This window comes from Colletotrichum spaethianum (assembly GCF_022836535.1).
Source record: "Colletotrichum spaethianum MAFF 239500 DNA, contig30, whole genome shotgun sequence".
Classification (NCBI taxonomy): Eukaryota; Fungi; Ascomycota; class Sordariomycetes; order Glomerellales; family Glomerellaceae; genus Colletotrichum; species Colletotrichum spaethianum.
This window is the reverse complement of record NW_026054800.1, coordinates 479,464-502,588: the sequence shown is the minus strand read 5'-3', so window position 1 is coordinate 502,588 and position 23,125 is coordinate 479,464. Positions and strand designations below refer to the sequence as shown.

Sequence of the window (23,125 nt, the reverse complement as noted above, 5' to 3'; positions counted from 1 at the left end):
TGTCCGATTTCCTATATATGAGCCAATGAGGAGATCCTTCCGTAGTTGTTTAGACGAAATCTGGTATCACTTACCCAACCCAGCATATGGAATACAGCATCCGTATTTTTAAAGATCACAGCGCATTCATTCAACCTGGTTTCCAGTGCCTTTGATGTTCGCTGTTGACGAGGAGGAATCAAGGACTAGGGACCTTACCAAGTCGCTGCAGTAAACCTTTTGAGGAAGCATTTGGGTTTATGAATACAGAGAGAGCTGGCTTAGGCATTTTTTATAAGGCAATCAAACAAGTTTTGAATTCCAGTTCTAAGAAATCTACATGGTAATATGCCTGTAGTGATTTATAAAAGAAAAAAGAACCTGAACCTCTTTCTCGCAAAAATACCACAAAACTAAACACTTGTAGCATCTAGATTACCTCCAGATGTTCTGGTCAAAACCTATACTTTGATAGATTCAGATGCCTTGCTTGATAATTTCCGCGGCCTGTGATTCGCAAGATGTCGTTAGCACGAAGCCGTAGTAAGTATTGGCTGGCTGAGAAACAACATAGATCCCACGTGAGGATGTATGGATGAAAGGAATAATAGGACATTGACTCACCTTCTCGGCCAGGGCGTAGGTAGGCTGGCATGTGTTGGCACTGGGAACCATGGGCATGACACTGGCGTCGACTACTCTCAAGTTCTTCACTCCGTACACGCGCAAGGTTTGGTCAACAACACCACCCAACTTCAGCGGCAGCATGGATGCTGTGCCGACAGGGTGGTAGTCGGTCGGTGACATAGCCCCGGAGATATAGGCCTTGAGGTCCTCGTCCGAGATGACTTCAGGGCCGGGGACGTACTCGACCGGATCAAACTCAGAGGCTAGGGAGGTCTCGAAGTTGTAGCGGCGGAGAAATCTGATTGACTCAACGAAGAAGTCGGCCTCTAGAGGGTTGGTCAGGGCGCGGTAGTCGATTACGGGCTCAGTGCTCCAAGGGTCGGTCGTGTTGATGTTGATGGTGCCGCGGCTGAAGGATTGCATCGCCACGGGGCCCTGGGCGCCATGGTCGGCGATGAGCTGGAATCGCGTGAAGGCCGTGTTCTTGGAACGCATCTGGGCGGCGAGTAGCTTCATCTGCGCCTCGAAGCCGGCGGCCACAGTAGCGTCGGCGTCGGCCGACAACAGGCTGGCAAAGTCTTGTTGCTCCAGCTTCGTGGCAAGTTCTTCGGCCTTGTCCGACACGACGGTGAAAGGAAGCCATCCAGCTAGATTGGTGAGTGCGATGGAGTATGGACCTATGTCGTGCGAATTATCCAACGTTAGCCTCAGTAGAATGCACATTGTGGGGCAGGCAAAGATAGGAATGGACGGTACGGACCGGTCTTGTTAGCTGCCCACACCTCGTCGGCCCAGTTTTTAAAGTCGTTTCCATCAACCAGATCTCTCGGGTTCGGGTGGATCGACGCGAGTTTAGAGACTACACAATAGGTCAGGCATGTCAAACTCATCAAAGCCCCCTCGGCTTAAGCTATGGGGTGCTCTTGTCACTTACGTGTAATATTCATTCCAGATAGACTAGGGTGGTCGTGGAAGTTTTGGCCAACGCCAGGTAGGTCGACAAGCACGTCAATGCCACCAGCCTCAAGAATCTTCTTGGGTCCGATACCACTGAGCTGCAAGAGGTGAGGAGTGTGAATGGTACCGGCAGAGAGAATGACCTCCTTGTTTGCGTTGACGGTGAACAAGGTGTTGTTTCCTAACGGGAACTCGACTCCAGTGGCAGAGAGCTCATCGTCCACTACCAGCCTGCGAGCCTGGGTGTTGACCAAAAGGTGGTAGTTGGGGCGGGTAGCGTTGACATTAAGATAGTGACCAGTACCGGCGTAGGAGCGCGTAACAGTTCGGGGATCCATAAGCGTGGGGAACCAGAAAACGCCTGCCTGTCCAGCACCACTGTCGGACGGGAACTCAACACCATCGATCTCCTTGAACGCTTCCAAGAGTGGAGTCACGCCTGGATAGTAGAACCGAGGCCAACCGGCATAGATCTCGGAAGAGTCTCCCCAGTAGGACGCATCGTACTTGACGCTATCAAAGTTGTTGGTCAGTTCCGGAGGCGGCTCAGTAAAGTGGAGGCCCTTTCATGCGACAGTCAGTTCGGCGTCTTAGTAATTAGTCCAGGGCACTTTTCTCACCTTCTTGAAAAACGGTAATATGCCATCCCAGCTCCAGTCAGCAGTGCCCTGCTGGGCCTCGTATCCGAATAGGGTAGCCCAGCGGTCATAATCCTCTGCAGAGCCTCGCATATTCACCATGGCGTTCACGGACGCGCCGCCTCCAACTTGCTTAGCAATGAAGACGTTGCCAGGCCTTCCGTTCAGATTGGGCTGTGGCACAGACTGGAGATCGGGCCACAGCAAGTCGGTGAAAGATCCATTCCTGCCCGAAGTGCGAACCAAAAGATTGTCTGCCATGTTGCCCCAGTCACCGGCTTCAAGGACCAAGACGGTCGTTTCTGGGTCCTCGGTCAGGCGGTCTGCCACAGTCAGTCCTGCCGTTCCACCCCCCACAATGACATAGTCATAACTTTGCAGGAGCTGAGATGGCTTGATCTGGCGCGGGATGACATAGGCGTTGGCGACACAGCTCGCCGTGAGGAGAGCTGCAATTGTGATCCCTGGCCACTGAGGCTGGGACTTGGACTGACGAAAGAACGGCATGATGAATAACGATCGTAGTCGCATAAAGAGCAGAGTAAAACTGAATAAAAGGAGTGAATTACTCACAGACACCTTGAGAGGCTTAGTGGTGACCAAAGCACTGGGCATCATTACTTATAATACACGGGTATCGCAAGTTTCCTATTAAGTGCACAATACTTGGCGTTGATCGGGCATTCCCTTTTGGGGTATCTTCGGTTACTCCTAACCCACCTGACATGACACAATACCTTAAATCTGCATGCCCAGAGTACGGATGCGCGTGTTAGGTCGAAGGTTTATTAACCTTCTGCCTTGGGAGAACATTGTGGAGAAGCGCTCAGTCGTTTAAGGAAGTTGCCAAGACGGAAAACAAAATAAGGTACCATCCTTACCGGGTTTCAATATGCAGTGATCCTTCGCTGTGCAAGGAACATTAATTCGGATCCCCAGGCGCTGCAGGTACGGCTGGCCTCTAGTTGCTCCTGACGGCATGGTCGACCTTTTCTCCGTCCTCTTTTGCACATGTAGGGTACGGATAGGGCAGGCAGATGGTATCGCAGCACAACCAAAGAATCCTTGTGACCCCACGCGCCCCATAGCGAACCTTGGAGGGCACGGTGCAACATATAGGAAGAGAGCTTCAGTCCGGAGATGAAGACGAAATGGTGATTAATACGGGGGAAGCGATGATCCCGCAAACCAGACAAGGCGCCGTCGACCTTATATCATAGTAGCGGCTGTGCATGAATGTCCCCGCTTCCTCACATATTGTCATCATTTATCAGCAACAGGAATTTTGTCCATTTAGTTTGTCAATTGGTCGGTATTGATGCTTGAAGAGCTTGGCCTCGAGAGCGCTGCGGAGACCAAGCAGCGCTGCTCGGCCATCATCGACAATTTCCGCTTAGCCCACCCCGAATGGGCAAACATTGCATGGGGCGGCGCTCCGCGCCTCGTCTTGTAATTGTATATACCAAGTACTTCTTGCCGGATTGATTGCCGGGAGGCCGGTGCCAGATGATGTCCACTTAGGCCCGAATTTGGCTTGTGAGTGATTTAAGCACGTTTTTGAGACTCTGCGAGACCATCGCGGCGGATTTCCTCGATTCGTCAAAGTCTGCAGTGCGGCATTCTTATTAATCACGAAGCAGAGTTTTTTCTTGGAGACTGCCAGCAGGCACTCTTTAGGTTCTAGACCTGTATTTACGACTCTTTCAGTATACAGCTCGGACATTCAACATCTGTTACCTGCTTCCAGACACCCCTTCACTAGGCACCTTGTATGAAAGATATTGATTAGTTTGACTTATTCAACTTGCTCTTGGTACTTACTATAGTACTGACAGATGTGCTGCGTGCCATATAATCGTACTGCGATTGTGTTACGTCGCTGCCTGGCCATTGAACAGTCACTTACTACAATCAACCTGAGTCGCTAGTTGACGACACTGAGATTTTCTACGGATTTAGATCAATTAGATGAATTTCTGCACCTTGGTGATCACGATTGAGACAGTCCGGGCTTATTGGGGTTGTCTAACTAGCGGTTGACTAAACTGTGGATGTGAATCAGTGCTTCGTCAGGAAAGTGAGAGTGAGATTCGACGATACTACGTCTCGAATACGGTAATTGGGGTTTTAAACACAGTCATTTAGCATCATAAAAAACTCCGACATATGTAGCTCCTTCCCATTAACTAGCTGTGCCAGCCCTTAAGTTGTTCATGATTGGCTGGAGCTTGTTATCGGCTTGGTTCGCAGGCTATAATTGCCAGACTTGATAGAATGCGAAATATCCCCCCTACTTCGGTTTGGGCTGATACTGTAGCCTACAGTAGACATGTGTCCCAGCAAAGAAAAGTATCAGATGCTTTATTTTAGGATATATGTTTTAGATCTCTATCTGTCGAAAGATTAGAACAAGTCCAGCCGGTGTACACAAGTATTGAAGCAAATGCTTACCTCATGTTGATCTGGCAAGAAAGCAAAGCCTCTTCCATACCCTTAAGTGGTTTCACAATGCTCCTGTAATACTGCTCCTTGAACTTCTCGTCGCCATACATGTGGGTCTCCCACGTAGAAAACTCGACGCAGGATAAGATCACCCGGGAATAAGCGTCTCCCATGTTGGAGCACGTGCTCAGGGCCTTTTCGCTGATGTACGATCGCCGCTCACCATCATTTTGCGGAATTCCTCGCAGTTTCTCCGGGGTGGGCAGACCAATAAGACCGAGTTGGAGTAGGATTTGTGCCAAGTTCAAGAGAAGTGCAGATCTTGGCCTGGAAGAATGTTCGTCATCATCGACCGCATAAGAGAGTGCTGTAGGCTTTTTGATAACCCTTTCTAGAAAGGGTGTTAGGTCATGTTCGGCGGACTTGTAGAACACCACGCTACTTTCGGGGCTAGGATCCGAGTCTTTGAGGTCGAACCTGAGTACGGCCTCTGCGATGAGCCTCGAGATTCGTATGATCCAGAATTTGCTATGCCGCGAGCCGAGAATATCCGATAGAGTTATAGGCTTTCCGCTCTTATCGCCTGAAACTGGCCGCTCGTCCTTGGGAAGACAGAACAAATCGTGATCGGTTCCGCAGTCATCTACCATATTCATAACGAGACTGTCAGGGGTATCATGCTGACTGAGGGCTTCTGGGCACACTTGGACCTCGCGATTAAGACTTGCAGGAGGCGCGGGCGCAGATATTCTTCTGGCGCTCTGGCCCATTTGCGTCTTCAGTGTCTTTTGGGAAGGTCCAACAGCCATGGACTCAGCTCGTCGCTTTTTCGGGTTTCGGCTCAGAGTCTCACTGTAAGCTGAACTACCAGATGTGGCTGCTGAACCGGTATCACTAGTCTCAAGGGCTCCGTCTGAGGGAAGTCTGGTGTTGACAAGAGATGATTCAACTCTGAGCCAGATCAAGGACGTTTTCTTTGTTATGGTAGACTTGAATGCCATATGCCACTTCCATGTCACCTGCTCAGGATCACCTGGATTATTGGATGGTCTGCCATTGCCATGTTCTGGCTCAAGGCTGAGGTATGCGTAGTGGGTTGGGTGACATCTCTCAGAGCAGGCTTGACAGAGACATTGATGGAATAATGTGGAAACTTGGCCTTCGATAGAAAGCCTTTGTATGTTTTCCGTCTCGGAGTCGCTTGCTTCTTTAGTGGTGGGCTTTGGTGGGTTCTTGTCTCTAATAACCCGACGAGCATTTCGCCTGAAGTCGTCAAATCTCATTGAAAGATCCGTCAAGGCGGATTCAAGCTCCGCTTTTTGAGCTTCTGGGGGTACCGAGCGACTCTATTTCGGTTGATGGCTGTGTCAGATCAAGGTTCATAAACAATCCACATTGGTTGGGCAATCTACCTCGCTTTTGCTACCAATTTTTCGAATGGCCAGTTGGACTTGATGCAGTTGAGGCCATAGTTCGTTGACAGCCATATAAATTTCGTAACATGCTAGAAGCACGGAAATCTCTGAGGACTTGGCACCGGAAGAAATATTGCCAAGAGTTTTAACAAGTACCCTGCTGAGGACTGCGTATTCATCTCTCTGGGTCATTACATCCCAACGAAGGCGTGCTCGAGTATTCTTGGACCTTCGAATGCGTTTAATTTGGCTGAGGATGTTATTGTAAGAAGAGCCAATTTTGTTTGCAACGGAATCAAAGCAGCCTTGGTACTCTTCCAAAGTCGACGGAGTAGGACCATTCAGAGGTTCGCACACATCGGCTAGTGGGCTTGAGCGATCTTCTTCGGCGTCGCGAGAAAAAGCCGTTTGCGCTTCCACTCTCGGCGAAAGAGGATCCAGCATATTGTCTGTGCTCTGTTTCGGAAAAGCCGTTGTAGGAGATATGGAATCCAAACGCCTGTCTATGGCATCGGTGGCGTTAATGTTCTCCGCATGTTGAAGTGTCTGGTTCCAGTGTAGGTGACCGTTAACGTAAATGTGACAGTTACTGTTTGCTTCTTGATCACTTTGAACACCCGTAGCTGCAGTAGTGATATGTCGGCTAGAAGCCGTTGTCATAATTCCTCCGGTGCTGATCTCATTTTGGCGGGCGAGTACGGCCATAGAGTCGTCAGATGGATCTGGCGACGTGTGATCTGCCATATCTTAATCGGGAAGTTGAATGAATAGTTCAAGACAACAAAATGATTTCCCTGTTCACTAAAAAGAACTTTATTGAAAACAGGAATGAAGAATCATAAGGACGGAGCGTGAAGTAGGTGTTACTGATTTGGGGTGTGAGCAGAGCTTTGATTTCCGTGGGGCTCTGTCAGCCTCTCAGACTGCTCGTGAGTAGAAGCCTGAGGTCACTTTATCAGTCATCTTTATTCCCTCACATCAAGCTGAAATGTTCTTGAGCAAGGTAATCAATAAAAGTTGGTTGTGGAGTGCAAACCAAGCCACGCCAATTGAAAATCGGCGTGCCCAAGCCTTGTTGAACCCCTCTGCATTAGTTTCGGACGCAAGTACACAGTACGTTGTCGCACCAGGTATGAACTCGTCGGTGGAGTCCCTCAAAGCAATTGGGGGCGATGATGTGTGAGATAAGATCAAACTGGGGTTGCCAGATAATGAGATGTGTTGACCAGCTTACCCTTCTCGCAGTTGACAAGATTGAGGGCGGGACAGTCCAGGTTTGCTCCCTCTTACTTATTTTTTACCCCATTTCTAATTTCTGTACTCGCTCTAATTTTTTTTTATACCTATAGCCTCTTTAACTCCTACTGAATACGTAGACGACAGATACCGACGACATAGGCGAATAGAGGGGCCATGAAAGGATCGGACGACCACAAATGGTCTCCGTAGGTTATTCGTCAATTGTGTGCCCTCCAACTTAACAGCCTGCTTCAGGTATGCAGAAGCTTCATGCAGGTAGTGCAGTCTTGATTCGGCAAGTGACACTTGGTGGACTCAGTTCATTTAGCCGGCGCGCAGCACTTAGCGGACCTCATGATCGGACATGACCGGTTCTCCCTGCAGCTGTCTGGTTTTTCTTTGGTGACAAGGTGGTAATATTCCAGGTGCTGTCAGCAGTGAGCACTCACCAAATACCAATATTCATTCCCCTTGGTTTAGACGCCTCATCCTGCCAATAATGCAGCCATTCCCTCTTCGGCAAACTGTCGAGGTGCGGGGTTTTTCCCTTTATTGGCACCTCTCTCACAGGCTCCCCGTACATCTTCTTTCTCGGGCATCTTCTTGAAAACCCAGCAACCGGAAAGTCATCATACTGCGACTTTTTTCTGTCGATTTCATTTCATACGATACGTCGCCACTCGGCCCAAAACAGCCTGTGCACAATGGTATGCTCTGCATCACAATGTAGGTGACTTGTATAGAGAAAACTAATCGCTGAGCCATCTGTAGGAAGCCCTTGGTGGTCTAGCTGCATGCATTGAAATTTTCAAAAGCTCACTTAATCTTTTAGAATATGCCAAAGCGGCGTATTTGAAACAGAAGCATGGAGCAAAGTATCTCCAGGGTGTTCGTGGTGATGTGAAGGCCACGCTCGACGTTCTTGAATTGCTCAATGCTGAGAAAGAGCTGCGTCAAGATCAGGTCGACAAGGCAGCTTATCAAGTGGCACTCAAGGGGCAGAACATATTTCAACTGATTCATGACCTTGGCCAGAAATCAGAGTTGGGTGGTGGGTTCAAAAGGTTCATGGATCATCTTCTTGATGGCCCCGCAGAGCAAGCTAGGCTTGATGAGATGCGGAAAGAGCTCAACGAATCCAAGGCGACCTTAATCCTTGCCTTACAGATGGCGCAGGTTGGGCTCATTAGATCAGTCGGGAAAGGCGATATCATTGTCAACGTGCAGATTGTTACCCAAATTGACGAACGGGTACAGCAATGCACAGGGTCGGAAGAAGGACTGCGCCTTGCGCAGCTACTGCAACAGCGAGCCTGGAAGGATGAAGATGGGAAGTGGCATCTTAGTGACCAAGACTTGGCAGAGCTTTCAAGGCCGCCACCCTACGTGTACAAGCAAGGTCCGCATACTCGAGCTGAGGTGAAGGACAACACAGTTATCTCTGCAACCTTCATCGGAGTTGGCGTAGGCAAGGATGGCGGGGACGAGAACTCGGTGTATCACCCGGATGAGCTGATCGTCACAAACAACAAAGTATCTCAAGGTGCCTTATTTGTTGGCGGCGGAATTTCGGCAAAAAACTTGGCCTATCTTCGGCGAAATGGTGTTTGAGGGGTGAGATGAAGTTTCTAGTGACAAGGCTTCCCTTGAATGGCTTCTATCCTTTGTTCATCGAATTGTATGGTGCTTCTTTCTTTTTTTCAGCGACTTTCTGGACTTATATCAAAGTTAATGTATTTATTTCATCAAATCCCTTCTTTCATGAATTCCTAGAGATCTATGTGTAACTCGCTGTAGTTGACGCCAAAACCTGTCTTTTCTAATTAGTCAAAGCATGGTTCTCCGCTCATTACCAGTAATTCCCCAAACCTACTTCATCTCCTAGACATCTTGTGGCAGCTGAATCATATTTTGATTCAATTCTCATGGTAGGTCTGAATATATGAGACCATGCAATTACCCCTCAACGAGTCACCGTGAGGATCAACTTTGGGCCATCGGTGTGCCACGTCCATATGCCTTCTCAGCTGGTTAAATGTATATTTCACTGGGTTTCTTCAAGCTGGAGTTTTCATTAGCTAAAGTCTTTGAAAGAAGAAGTCTGGCAAATAATTTCAACCTTCCATTAAGCAAGAGTTTGGAAGATCGAAAAACTCAATCTTTGAAGTTTGCCGATGTCGTTTTTAAGAGCTTCGTGCAAGCTCAGTGGCTTGTCGTCTGGCACTGTGAAGTCTGTCATGACAGAGGCTTCGTAATTGGTGCTGGCCAGTGTTTCGGCAACTTCATCCTCGTAATATGCATTCCGAATCAGATCCTTTCCTTCAGTAATGAGAGAGCTGAGATTATTCCGACTAGGTTCCAAGATGTGGACAGCATTTCCACTGCGATAAATATCTGTAGCTTTGCTTAGCAGAAGGACAAAAGACAAAACAAAAGGAGTTCCTTGTACAGGGAATACAAGTGAACAGAGGTCTATTTCCAAACTTGTAAATGTTCCTTGAAGCCCTAAGGGGAGGGTCTCAGCAAGTTTGGATGAAATGAGGACTTGCCGCTATTTTTGATAAGTGCTTCGCCAACTCCAACTAAACATTGAACGACAGCGCCGCCAAACACATTTGAACGATCATTAGTAAGCCTATCGAGATCGTCGTCCGTAAAATTGAATTTCCAGAGGCACAACCGTTGCCGTTCCTCGTTGAGTATAAACTTGGTCATGCTCAAAGAATCCTGACTGGTGTCATGGCTCTTTGAGGACTGAAAGTTTGCATCTCTTTCGACCACTTCAGAAGAATCGTTTAAGCTAGAAATTTCTCCTTGGGAGGCTTCAGTTGATGATGTGACATCGTTCCAGGTTGCTAATGGAAGCGGCTCTTGTTGAAGGAGCAAAGACCAAAATTCAAGCACCGCAACGAAAAGACGAGACGCAACAGACGTAGACATGATGGCTTTTGTGGATGAATGTGGAACCATTTGACTGCTGATGACGACGGAATGGTTCTTGGTAGCAGCGATAAATGGCGAACCGCAAGGCAACCGTGGGCCAGAGCAGTGATAAAGCAAACGAGGCGGGGTCTCCCCGGTTGGATGACAAAACTGAATCCAGACTTTTGACCCAAAAACAAAAACAACTAATTGTAGTATCATTAGAATTGGGCAGATGAAATCGTATCCAATCACATAGTTTGTGTCCTGCAGATTTTGTTGGAAATGCCCAGAATATGCCCAAGCCCTTCACAGAAACTACGAATCAAGGAAGCATGACATCCAAAACTCAGCCATTTTCAAAAGTCCCCATGCACGATTCAATAGTCTGATAATCTTTTCCGGGTTAACATGGAATCGCGGGCATCTTCGGTCATGTATGGGGCAAATAGTATGCCGGCAGGTGTGTGAACCCATAAGATATCAAATCAACACTCCATAACCAGCAGCCAGTATGCAGTCTCCGCATTAGTAAAGCTCTATTAATCTACTTACATGATACGTATACCGAGTCTGGTATAGCGTGAGGGAACTTGACGTGACGCCCGGTCAGAGGCCATTCCTACAATGACTTGCACGATTATCATGCAGCAAAGGTTCGTAGCCGAAGGTAAGTCCACCAATGTTAGCAGTCATAGACTCATGCTACTGTAAGAGGCTTACTATACGCCCTTGAAAGGAGCCAAAGTCTCCGCGTGGCGTCTGTTAGTGGTCTGGATCCCATCTTATCAAGAGGTAGAGAATCGGGAGCCGAACGCTTTTCACACTGTCCAGGCTCTTTTTTAATGCTTTTATGACTTATCCCACAAGTGATTAAACACGTGTTAATTTGCTAAATCTCTCAAGGGTGTTGTTGACACTACCTATAGATAAGAGGTTTGTAAACCTTGTCTCCGTACATTGACTTGACTTGGAGAAGAAAGGGCCATAGCTCCCAGGTCACATCCTATCATTCAATCTCTTTGGAATTTCTCTGCGAGTAGAAAGCTTTATCTAGTCAACAGAAAGAATGAGGCTTAATCAAATTCCACGAACAGGTGCTTGATGCATCTCTACACAATGCACGGGTCTGCGGGAAGTTTCCAAAATCGACGAGGACATACATCAGCATTTGCTAAAACATTCTACTATAGATACCACTTCCAGAAAGTCTAGGTCTTATTGGGGACATTGCGCAGATGCCCCAACCAGGGTGCTGAAAATCGTTGGCAGATATACCTCGGCAAACCTATTAGAATTTCCACGATTCAGACTGAATACAAGGCGTTGACTGAAGAGATCCGTAAACATACAGCATGGAAGCGTTCCTTCCAATTGACCCCCGGGTAAGGCTGCTGTATTCGTCTTGTTTGGTGGCTCCGTGGTCATGGCACTGGCGTGGCTATCTCCTCAGCTGGCAGTGACGGCCGCTTAGATAGATAGAAAGCTTATGTTAGTTCAGCCAGTAGCGCTGCAGGCATTTTTGCCATGTTGTCATGTACAGACCGCCTTGTATGTCCAATTAACATGTACGCGGAATACTTCTATGGGCTCTGTGGCTCTGCTTTTGAGCTGGGATACTTTTTGCTGTGGGCATGCGTGTGCACCACGTCAGTTTCTATATGGACCCTTGACCTTAACTCAGAGCTCTCAGCTAACAGTATATATCTCTCCCGATTCGTAGTATGGGCAAGCAGAATAAAAAGCCTAAGCCAGCGAATATCAGCGGGCTCCCAGTTTCGAGTCTGGATGAGAACTGTTGGAAGAGGGCAATTGAAGGGAGCAGATAAAAGGGGAGCACAGCCTGGTTAGCCACACCCTGGAAGGCGGGGCCAGCCCCTCAGCCACAACGAGGGGCATATCCCACTTTACCTTGCTGCTGACTGCGCAGTCTTCCATCTTCATACCCAATACAGCTAGCAATATCACCACTTCGACGCGTTCGTTGCTATCACTCGTACAAGTATCACTGCCTGTGAGACTAATAAGAACCAATCCGAACTTTGCAACTTCAAGTTCATTCCGGCAGCTCTTCTGAAGGTCTACGTGCCGCGCAATCCGGCCCCCTGACTGACTAGGGCCACCGTATCCTTCCAACCCGAATGCTTACACGTCCGCCACTGACCTCAGGAACATTACACGTCCTTGCAGCTTCAGTTTAACCTTCTCTACTGCTCCAGCACAGCCTGTGTTCAAAATATCAACACAGCTGCTGGCTGAAACGGTGTTATGATCGACCCTGTCATCTGGTCAGAATCGACTCCGGTTGCCAAGGCCTTGTTGCCACTGGCTATAGCAGACGAGCGTTGGCACAAACGCTCGGCCAGAGATTGCAACCGCACGTGAAGCAGAGTGATAGGCATTATTCCTTGGCGGGTTTGATAAGATAGTCAGGATCGACCTTGGGACGGCGGGTGCTGCCTGTCTTCTATTGAACAGCGGTCGCGTTTAGCGGGCGTCGTGCAGGAGTCGCATGGGTTCAACTGACACTGTTATACATTCTAGTGCTTCGGCAGCGGTGTAGAAGTTGGTATTACCGTTGGGGCAAGTTGAAGTCGTCGTGGCAACGCTTTCCAAGCAAATTGGAATACTTCATCATCATAACTTGTTCTTTTCGAATTGTGCAACAATCCAATATGTTTGACTTGCTGGCTGTCCCCGTCGCTGCTACTCTGACCGCCGCCACAGCCTAGACATATGCCACCAGAATCAGGGGTTCTGCCCAAGTTGCAGGTGATTAAATAATTATTGCCGCAGCCTTGCATAGTAGGTTGAGTTGGCATTATCGTAAAGGAGTTGTTAGATTCCAAGACGCATATATCAGGAGTACATAAAAGGCTCTAATCGTGCTTACCAAGCCGGGAAATCTACTGAAGCCAACGGTCAACGGGTGGTTGGAAATGGAAACTTTCGTAGAGTCATCACTAAGGTGGAAAAGACATAGGAAAACAGCTTAGATTTCTACGTGTAGGACTGCCTTGGCCGGAGCGTATCAAGATGTATCCTTCGTGTTGAATCAGCCTGGAGGGACCGGACTAATGGTTATTCCGGCCCTGCGAAATCTCCCAAGGCTGCGCGATCTGCATGAGGGTATCACGACAGAAACATAATCAGTGCTACTGGAAGGCACTGAGGTAATAGTGCCTAGAGAAATACTGTTCTACGTTTCCAGAAAGCTGCAAGCCCTCGATGATATTTTCTCTTATTGATACGGTGTTAGGATCCAACTACAGACTCCTTAAGCCATTTTCTCCTACATAGACTAGTCCCAAGGACCAAAAAAGTCGGAGAGCCTCATCTGTAAAACCGTCACCGATCTACGGGTGTCGATCAATACCAGTCGTTTTCTTGCCAATGGGATTGTCGCAAATTCGCTAGAAGTGTGTTAGTGCTGTAGCATGTCGGTCTTTTCTTTATGTTTTCATGTACTCACTTTCCTACGAGTCCTGAAGTCTGTGTAGAAGCCAAGCCACATTTCCCTTGCGGTACAGTCGTCAACATCATCCTTGACTACGCATTTGGGCTGGTTCGCCTGAACTAGTTCCGGTGGAGATTTCAACCAAGGCTTATGCAGCGGCCAATCAGAAAAATGAAGAAGCTTCGCTTCGTTGTAAATGGCAACTGGATCGAAAACTCCTTCATTGTTTCCGAGGTACTCTCCTATATGGTCGCCTCTAAACGTGCGCGTGAGAAGGTCGTAAGGCCGATGCGGTAGAATCAGTGCGCTGTCTCTGTACAAGGTGTTTACGATTTCCATATCGTAATCGTTCTTTCCGGCGCTGTCTATCTTTTCCTTTATGCGAGCAAACTCAGTGGAACTGGGAGTTACAAGCATGATCTGAGAAGAAAGGATTTCCTTCTCCGGATAAAGCCAGTAGGCTCGAGGCATGGCCACAGGAGTCGGCGGCAGAAGAAATAGCTCGTCTACGTTTTGTAGGAGAGTAGAATCAGAATCAATTGACAGAACACGTTCGTATTGGGTCTGGTTGAAAGCAAGCAGTTTCGTAAAGGAGTCTGCCCACGTGGCTGATATGTTCAACGTCAGCACAGCCTTTCTGGGGCATTGAGCTAGTACCATGATGGTGAACTCACGATCTGCGCTTTGCCTATGCTGGACAGTAATAGGCACCAATCTGACTCCATAAATATCTCTCGCGCTAATGAGCAGCTTTGCATCGACTGTATCTCCCTCTGTCGCTTGAGGGTCAAGCATCGCGGATGGGTACATCATGATGCGATCTGCTTTGCTCTGCACATGGTCCAATCTTTCGAAGAACATGACCGAGTTGCAGAGATAATGCGAATCAGTGACGTATTGCACGTACGCGAACCGAGACCAGTCAACATTATTTTGTCCAGCCACAGATTTGACTTGGGACGATCCCTTCTCATGATGGGCTGGGAAGGACGACCGTATGGCCGCGATCTGGTCAGAATTTTGAGCGACCAGGGTTAGGAAGAGTAGCCCAACAACTGCTAATGTCACCCCACGAAAACGCTTCGAAGACATAACACTAGATAGACTCGGCCGAGTCTTTGATGAAGACAAACCGGAGCTGACCGCGTCGTCAGCAGAAACTTGCAAGTAGGACCATCTTGAGCGAAGGAATTGAAGAGCCATTGAAAATAAACCAAAAGGGAAGGAGGAAATACGGAGAGAAACGGCCATCAAGTTCGCTGGTGCCTGCGCGGGTTGCGCAATGCGTCCACGCCTAACATATATGTAAGGGCTGTGTGGGTATGTGCCCAAGATCAATAGCTGAATATCCAATGATATAACTGGCCAAGAAGTCCAGCCGCTTTGAACCCTTGCATCTAATGTCAGGAGTGGATACCACACACAGGGGTTTGGGCCCATGGCGAGCAGTCCTCGGTTATTTTGGCGAATGGTTCAGAAGGAGAGTGCGCCCATTGTGGGCTTGGATAAGTTAAACAACGCGGAGCTTAAAGCGTAAAAAGTGGAAGTCTGGAGTTGAAAACAAAACCCCCCAAATATTTATCAAGCTTCCAAGCCAAGAAAGTGTGACTTCAGTTGCACTTTCACAGGATGAAGCGCTCAACTCAGTTTCCCTGGCTTTGGTTGCCAGTTCTCCTCTGACGTAGACTTTGCCGGGAGCTTGGTGAGAAACTTCCGAGACTGCAAGTTGCGTTGGTGGGTATTGAGGAGGATTGCAGGGAAAGCCAGCCAATGGTAAGTAGTACCAACGGGATGGTTCAGCGCCAAAGGCTCACCGTCAACTTGTTGAAATTGCTCGAGGAGCAGGGATGGTCCAACGCAAAGTCAAGGACACCCTCTTCGTTGACCAATCTTGCAGCCCGTTCCTCGCCCGTGACGATAGAATCTTTGTTGGAACTGATGAATGAACCGCAACAAGCTTGGTTGTTAATGTACAAGGTAGCCTCCATTGTCGGGGCGCCGATTCCGTGTTTTGTTCTCTCGATCATCTCTGACTTTTGTTACCCGACCTTTTCATTTACATCCCTCACTTGTTTTCCTTTCAATACTCATTCCATCCCTACGGCTGGCGTTGTTGTTTTTGGCCATGGCTCACGATTGCCAGTGCTCAATTTTTTTACCTATTCTTCACTTCTCCGCTTTCTTCGTCAGCTTCGTTCTAGCTCAAAGTGCGGCGCCATTCGAAGTGGCATGGTCTTCCGCAATATTCGGCCCCGATGGCCCGTGGCAGGCAGTTGAGGCCACTGTCGGAGCGGACTCGAAAGTTGCTCTGTATCCCGGGCACACGTTCCAGTCATTAATCATCGCCACCGACTATTGCAAGCTCAATAGTACCAACGGTTGCTATGCCTCGAAGGCTGGAACGTACAATCGAGCGCAGGCTATTCAAGATGGTACCGGCTCCGCGTTTGGCATCCAGTATCGGCCACCCCTTTACGAGTGGATGGCCGGGATGGACGTCCGTGGACAATTACCTACGTCCTGGGTAGATTCGATGATCCTCGACTCCGCATCTCCAGCCGGACCGACGCATCGAGTTGAGAATGTCAGTTTGACGCTCGTCGAAAGCCAAATGATCGCATATCCCAGTGGGGCCTGGTACCCAGCTTTTGCCGGGTGCCTAGGTGTCGGAGCTGCGGATACCGTAAACCAGTCCTTCACCACTTCATCCTATTCAATCAACGCCAGTCTTGTTCCAGGTACACTATGGACCAACAAAAAGACAAATTCCAACTCGTTCAGTATGCATATTGGCTCGGTTGGTTCACGAATGGCCGGATCGCTATGGTTTGGTGGATATGACCAGAACCGATTGATCGGAGACGTCTTGGTGGCAGATGAGGATTTTGTCAGGAGTCCTGTGACCCTCAAGGACATCAGCATTGATGTTATCCAAGGATCATCACCGTTCAATTTTACAGCGCAAGACGGCCTTCTAGCCTTCGGCAATAGCTCCATCAGTAACGGTTTGCGCGTGGCTGTCGACGGCTGCGCTCCCTACCTTACTCTTCCGAAGTCAACTTGCGACAGCATCACCTCCCATCTCCCAGTCAACTATAACGCAGACCTTGGTCTGTATTTTTGGAACACTGAATCTCCAAAGTACAGTCAAATCGTCTCATCGGCATCGGCCTTGTCGTTTACATTTCTCTCCGAATCTAATACGAAAACGTCGACGATACGCGTGCCCTTCTCTCACCTGAACCTGACGCTTTCCGAGCCCCTCGTCGAGTCTCCGACGCCATACTTCCCTTGTTTTACTGGGGGGCCCAGTACATACAATCTGGGAAGAGCGTTTCTTCAGGACGCATTCCTCGGTGCCAACTGGGGACAGTCCAAATGGTGGCTCGGTCAAGCACCTGGCCCGAACATTCAGCTATCACCCAGTGTTGTAGAGATCCTTGATGGAGACATAACGATCAAAGGCGGAAATAATGACTGGGAAGAATCTTGGAAGGGGGCATGGAAAGTCTTGACGGTTGACGAGGCAAATGGGGCTGCACCGGTAGACCCTCCCATTCAGTCTGGCTCGACAGGCACACCGACGCCAAATGCAGAAAAGGAACAACATAATCGTTCTGGCCTTTCAACCGAAGTCAAGGCAGGAATTGCAGGAGGATCTGCAGCAGTCATTTTGGCAGCTGTCAGCCTAGGCGTATTCTTCTGTTTGCGTCGAAGGAAAAGAAAAACCGCCCAGAAAAACGAAACACCGCCAGAATACGAGGATGAGGGTCTTTACCACGATTTCAGGGTCATTCCTGAACCACAAAAAGGGCCGGCTGAGGTGTACGGATCATCACCAGCTCACATAAGAGAGCTTTACAGTGAAGTAGAGTGGCCAAGGCACAAGGGAACGACTGATCGACCAGCGGAGTTGCCGTAAGCATAAGACTGAGGCGTATGACGATACTCTATTGACGGTTAACTGATAGCGAGAAGTTCTTGATGGTTACTTAGTGTGAAGAAGTAGTTTCAAAATCTTCAAGTATGTACGGAGTCCTTTTTCGGGTATTCAAGCATGGATGTTAAACGAAGCGATATTCTACGAAAGTCCCCCGATATTACCTTTAAGCTACCTGCTCGCTTATGGATCCAAACTTGTCGAAGTGAGTTACATTAATGATTTACTCGAGTGTATATTATGCAGCACTAGTCAGGTATGAATTTCAAAACTCAACCTCTTTGCAGAAGGAGAAAGACGCCGCAGGACATCAGAAACCAGTAAAGACCAAGTCCTGCCTGACTGACAATTTAACCACACGGTCAGAAATTGCAAATGTGGGCGCGTCAAGGTAATTGGACCACAACAACGCCGACAACCGGGCATGGCGAAACAATACCTGTGATTCAGGGCAAATATTGGCTCGGCGGTTATTAGACGCTGACGCGTGCGTCTCGATGCCATGTCGCGTCCATAGCAAGCATTAATTGCAGACTTAGTCAGATGGCACCATGCGCAGGGATATGTTTCCCTTACGTGGGGCGCGATCAAGGGTACCTACATTTTCAGCGGCAAATAATGAATGTTGATTGGCCACAGCCACCAACGACAGAGGAACCAACAACCAAAGATGATTAATATGTCAACCCCTCTCGAACCATGAAAGGAGTTCAATCCGCCTGAATTCTACACTACTTCAGCAAACCTGAATTTTCATTGAATTATCCTTGGTTTGTCTCAATACACAAACACATCGCATACTTGTAGCTGTGAAACCATATCTTTGTCACCTTAATGCCATCTGAGCGATCCAGGCAAAACGTTCTGAATATGGTCCTCTGCAGCTCTGGGCTGTCGACCAAGCCTCGTTCTAGAAACAGGCAAATCCCTACAAGCATTTCATTGGGGCTGGTTATCACTAGCACCTTGAGCTCCATTCTCGTCATTGCCAAGTTTCGCACATGGACAGTCAACGGCTCTTGGTACGAGTCACCACTCGGGACGATACCTTCTCCCGCACTCCATTCTGTCATCCGGTTCGTGGAAAACGTATTGGGACTTTCCGACGCTTTTGCTTCCAAGCGTGTAGTCGCCGAGTTCATTATTCAGCTCGTTGCACATACATTATCCCTATTTCAAATTTCTGCGATTGCCATTCTCGCCCGGAACGACATCCTTTCAGACGTATTTGGAAGCGCGGAAACAGCAACACAAAGCCTTAAAGGTTCCATGACGGTCGGAACCTTGAGCCCGCGGCAGAACGCGCGATCACGTCTTCTCACATCAATCGTTGCTTTCTTCTTTGTCGGCGTCTCTCTCTCAGCAGTATGGAAAGGCGCCATGACACTCACGGGCAAAGCCGTTGTCATGAAAAGCAGCATTGAGGTTCCATCCTTCACAACCACAACATTTATCAAAGAGTACCCAATTGGGTCCTCACAACCTAGACCTTCAGTCTCGACCAAAGATGGAATCTTCTCATACTCTGTCGGCACGATGCTCTTAAATGGGCTGGTAGCATCAGGGTCGTCTGCAACAACTCCTGATAGGACTATGCGGGTACATCCAAAGATTGACAATACCCGATTCTTCTACAAGGGAAGGTCGTACGGTGTTGGTTCTTCGGTCGGTATCCAAGACCGCCTCATCAGAGGCCAGTCAGCAGTCAGGATGTACTACTTCAAGGAGGCTGGCTATATTTCTCAAGTTGAATGTCATTACAACAGAAGTATGGACTTTCGCATTGAGAGCGAATACCCTCACCGCACTTTTGCCGTCACTGGCTTCCTACCTGACACTGTCGGAAGCGCAGAATGGTCCGAGTACATTGGCCAGAGCCCGAGTTCCATTTTGGCAGTTGGTGTCGCCCGCAGCACCGAATCTCCTCGTCGATACATTTCCATCGCTGCAGGGAACCATTATCGAGCTCTTAACGCCACGCAGTGTACTGTAGATTTTCTGCCCACGTTGTTCCAAGTTTCAGTCAGAGTGAAAGACAGGAGTATCGTTGTGACGCCGTTAATGGGCATCAAAGACTTCGACACACAACGCACCCTAACACGAACAGCCGTTAGGCAGTTTGACCTTATCGCGAACAGTTTCATGAGCTTTCACGACTCGGTCCTTGGAAACGCTTTTCATTCTAGCATAGCAGCATGGAACAGTTCCTTCAACGAAATGGGCCACGTTCCAGAAAGTAGTGCTGTGCTTCTAGGTCTGCAGAATTCTCTCACTGCCATGACTGACTCCATACTGGCCGGTTACGGCGCAGCACAATTGATGGTCGGTAACCTCTCGGAACCGGCCGAGGCAGAGGTCATACTCGACGTATTCACGATTGGTAGCACTGCATGTATTACTGCTGTCGCACTCCTCAACGCATTGGCTGTCGCGATGTTTGGCTTCGAGATACTGCGAAAAAGACAGTAATCAAGGAACGATAAAAGCGCTTAAGTCCCGGTGGACACTATCAACAAAGTCTAGATGCATCAAATGACGGAATATATGGATAAATGCCATACGATGCATGGTATTGATTTTTGTAAACACATCCAGCCTCAGTCGATATCTCAATGAAACCACAGTCGCATAGATCAATCGCTGACTGTACATTATGAGCATGCCCCTTCCTCACATTACGAAACAACCTAGACACTAGACACAATCAATTAGGCGTTTTTGAGTGGCTTTCAGGATTCCCTCTTCTTCTCAAGCAACGGCTGTCAAGATACATGTAGGGATCTTCCGCATCTTACAAGTCAGTACGGATATTGTCTAGACAAAGGGAGGGGGGGCTTGGTTGCAAGGATGCTTCCCTCAGCGGCAAACAGCACGCCTTGATTGGTCGCTGAACCAACTGCTGAATCTGAAACTCCAACCTCGGTCTTGACTTCTACTATTGGACCCGGTGGGTTCGGAGTCACTTCCAAATTTCGAGAGGAAAAATGGGGATGTGTCAACGTAGCCTATGGTTTACTCATAACAAGGAAGTGAAGGCTCGTGGTCATGCCGTTGGTCTTTTCAGTTCTCCATCTTCATCACTGAAGTTTTTGTTTATGCTTTTTATTTTGATCTCTCTACACCGGTCGACAAGGTCCTCTACATCCCTATGTGTAGATATGGAAGAACGATTTAACAAAACGTCAGTAGATAACTCAGTTTCCGAACTGTTGCAGCGAAAAGAGGTCGGCTGGTGGGAGAAGTGGACGATACCGCTCTGCCTAATCATCACGACCATCTTGAGCTCTATCCTCATTGTTGCAGACTACCTGCAATGGACTATTAACGGCTCATGGTACGAATCATCATTCGCGACTATTACATCAAAGCGCGCCGCTATTCAGTCGGGTATTCAATTTGTTGCATACCTCTTGTCTCTGATACAAACCTCAACAATTGCCATCCTCGTTCAACATGGCTCAAGATTGGCATTCTTCAATAGCGGCACGTCGACAGCACAAAATCTCAGGGGATGGGTGAACATTGGAATCCCACGTATACAGTGGGATTTAAAGCCTTCATTTCTTTTTCCGATTATCGTCTTTTGTTCAACAGGTCCGATACTCTCTGCCCTTTGGGTTGGTGCAATGACTCCAGTTGGGAGTACGATTTTTGTACAAGAGAGTATCGTCGTTCCTTCGTTCACGAACATGACGCTCATCAAAGAGTATCCGTCTGAGATTTCGCAGTCTGGTCCATCCATCACCACGAAACAAGGTCTCTTTACATACTCAGTGGGAGTCAAGCTCTTGGGCAGCTTGATTGCATCTGGGGCATCAGCAACAACTTCCGACGGGTCTATTCGCAAACATCCGAAGATGGATAACACACAATACATTTACGAAGGCCGTTCTTATGGCGTCGGCGCATCCATTGGGATAGGAGATACGCTCATCAGCAATCGATCATCAGCAACCGCTTACCAATTTCAAGAAATTGGGTATACATCTAGTGTGGAGTGCATATACAATAGAAGCATGGACTTTGGCATTGAAAGTAGCTCGGAAAGAACTCCAAGGATCTTTGCTGTAACAGGTTTTGTGCCTGACAGTGTCGGAAGCCAGCAATATTCCGAGTACATCGGCCACGACACTAAGCCCATTGTGGCCGTTGGCGTAGCACACAGCTCCGAGTCGCCCCGTCGATACATATCAATTGCGGCAGGCCAGAGCTATCTGGCTCTCAATGCCACTCAATGCATTGTCGACTTTACGCCTACCCTGTTCAACGTCTCGGTTGGAATTAGAGGAAGAAATATTACGGTCTCTCCTGTGGGCGAAGTTGAAGATTTCAACCCCGAACGAAACTTGACAAGGACAGTTGTCAGACAGTTCGAGCTTATCTCTAACGATCTGACCAGCTTCTACGAGTCTGTCCTTGGGAATGCTTTTCTTTCGAGCATTGCAGCATGGAACATGTCTTCCAGCGAGAACGGTACAGTTCCAGAGGACGAAGCGACTCTTCGTGGCCTAGAAAACGCCATCACTGCAATGGCGGACTCTATGCTGACGGCTTATGGTGCTGCCCAGCTAATGGTGGGTAATTACTCGGAGGCGAGGCAGGCAGAAGTGACGATAGGAGTTTTTGTGGTTGGCGAGAAGATCTACGTTATCGCTGTTGCGGTGCTCAATGCGTTAGTAATTCTAGCCGTCGCCATAGAGGGGCTTAGAACGAAAGGTTGGCAGGGACTCCCGTCGTTTGACTTTTCGAACCCTGAATGGTTAATCGCCGCTTCATTCCGAGGAGGCGTTCTGTTCAAGGGCTCAAGCAACGTCATCAGCGAAGACAGTCCAGCGGCCAGGGCTTCAACGAAGAGTATCTTCTCGACTTACTCTAGGGTACTTGGAAGTGATGGAAAGGAAGAATCAATCATCGAGTTGGTTCCATCAGGGCACGGTAATGAAGATGTCGCCTTGATTGTGAGGAAGTGAGAGGGAAAGGGCCATTGTATAGAAGGCCAAGCACAGACTAGTCGATATCAAGATGTTAGAAAAAAAAGGTGATACTGATTACTATTTACTTTGCGCAGGGGAGACTTGTTTATTGCCAAGAATAGGCTGTGAGAGTTTGTGTAAGTACAAGTCAATATGGAGGGTAGGGAAGTCAAATGCTTCGAGATTTGATTTTTCGCGTACATAGAATCAGCTTCGCAGGCTTTTTTGATTTGAGCCAGAAGAAAGAGTGTGGTTCCATTTCGTCTTGAACTTCTTTTGCCTTGTATCAATACAGCACAACTACATTTTACTTGCTGTACGAATACTTGATTAGCAGCAGAGTCCTTTGCTCAAACGGTAGCATCACTGTCGCTGATCGGAGCCACCTCTAGTTCTTTCACCTTTTTGGAACATCAAATATCAGGTAAGAATAAGCCCGTCGAACAAAATTTTTGCTTCAATGAACCGATTTTAGGAATAACGTTAGGGAGCAGCCTTAATGTTGTGAGTGTTGGGATTTCAATGGATGAGCTTAT

General features: G+C 48.2%; 5 protein-coding genes across 5 annotated transcripts; 3 read left to right on the top strand and 2 right to left on the bottom strand.

Annotated features, from left to right (window-relative positions):
* Window positions 1-456: 456 nt before the first annotated feature.
* Window positions 457-2,708, bottom strand: ColSpa_09800 (dehydrogenase xptC; the record flags this gene model as incomplete). The annotated part of the gene is made up of 5 exons (XM_049276012.1): window positions 457-486; window positions 604-1,283; window positions 1,367-1,465; window positions 1,541-2,126; window positions 2,184-2,708. The coding sequence occupies 5 exons, from the start codon at window positions 2,706-2,708 to the stop codon at window positions 457-459; spliced, it is 1,920 nt and encodes a 639-aa protein (XP_049131969.1).
* Window positions 2,709-4,648: 1,940 nt separating this feature from the next.
* ColSpa_09799 (uncharacterized protein) lies at window positions 4,649-5,452 on the bottom strand (the record flags this gene model as incomplete). The annotated part of the gene is made up of 1 exon (XM_049276011.1): window positions 4,649-5,452. The coding sequence occupies one exon, from the start codon at window positions 5,450-5,452 to the stop codon at window positions 4,649-4,651; it is 804 nt and encodes a 267-aa protein (XP_049131968.1).
* Window positions 5,453-8,001: 2,549 nt separating this feature from the next.
* Window positions 8,002-8,908, top strand: ColSpa_09798 (uncharacterized protein; the record flags this gene model as incomplete). The annotated part of the gene is made up of 2 exons (XM_049276010.1): window positions 8,002-8,023; window positions 8,142-8,908. 2 exons carry the CDS (start codon window positions 8,002-8,004, stop codon window positions 8,906-8,908), a joined length of 789 nt encoding a protein of 262 aa, XP_049131967.1.
* Window positions 8,909-19,326: 10,418 nt separating this feature from the next.
* ColSpa_09797 (uncharacterized protein) lies at window positions 19,327-20,085 on the top strand (the record flags this gene model as incomplete). Its single annotated transcript, XM_049276009.1, has 1 exon — window positions 19,327-20,085. One exon carries the CDS (start codon window positions 19,327-19,329, stop codon window positions 20,083-20,085), a length of 759 nt encoding a protein of 252 aa, XP_049131966.1.
* Window positions 20,086-21,632: 1,547 nt separating this feature from the next.
* ColSpa_09796 (uncharacterized protein) lies at window positions 21,633-22,586 on the top strand (the record flags this gene model as incomplete). The annotated part of the gene is made up of 1 exon (XM_049276008.1): window positions 21,633-22,586. One exon carries the CDS (start codon window positions 21,633-21,635, stop codon window positions 22,584-22,586), a length of 954 nt encoding a protein of 317 aa, XP_049131965.1.
* Between the last annotated feature and the right edge of the window lie 539 nt (window positions 22,587-23,125).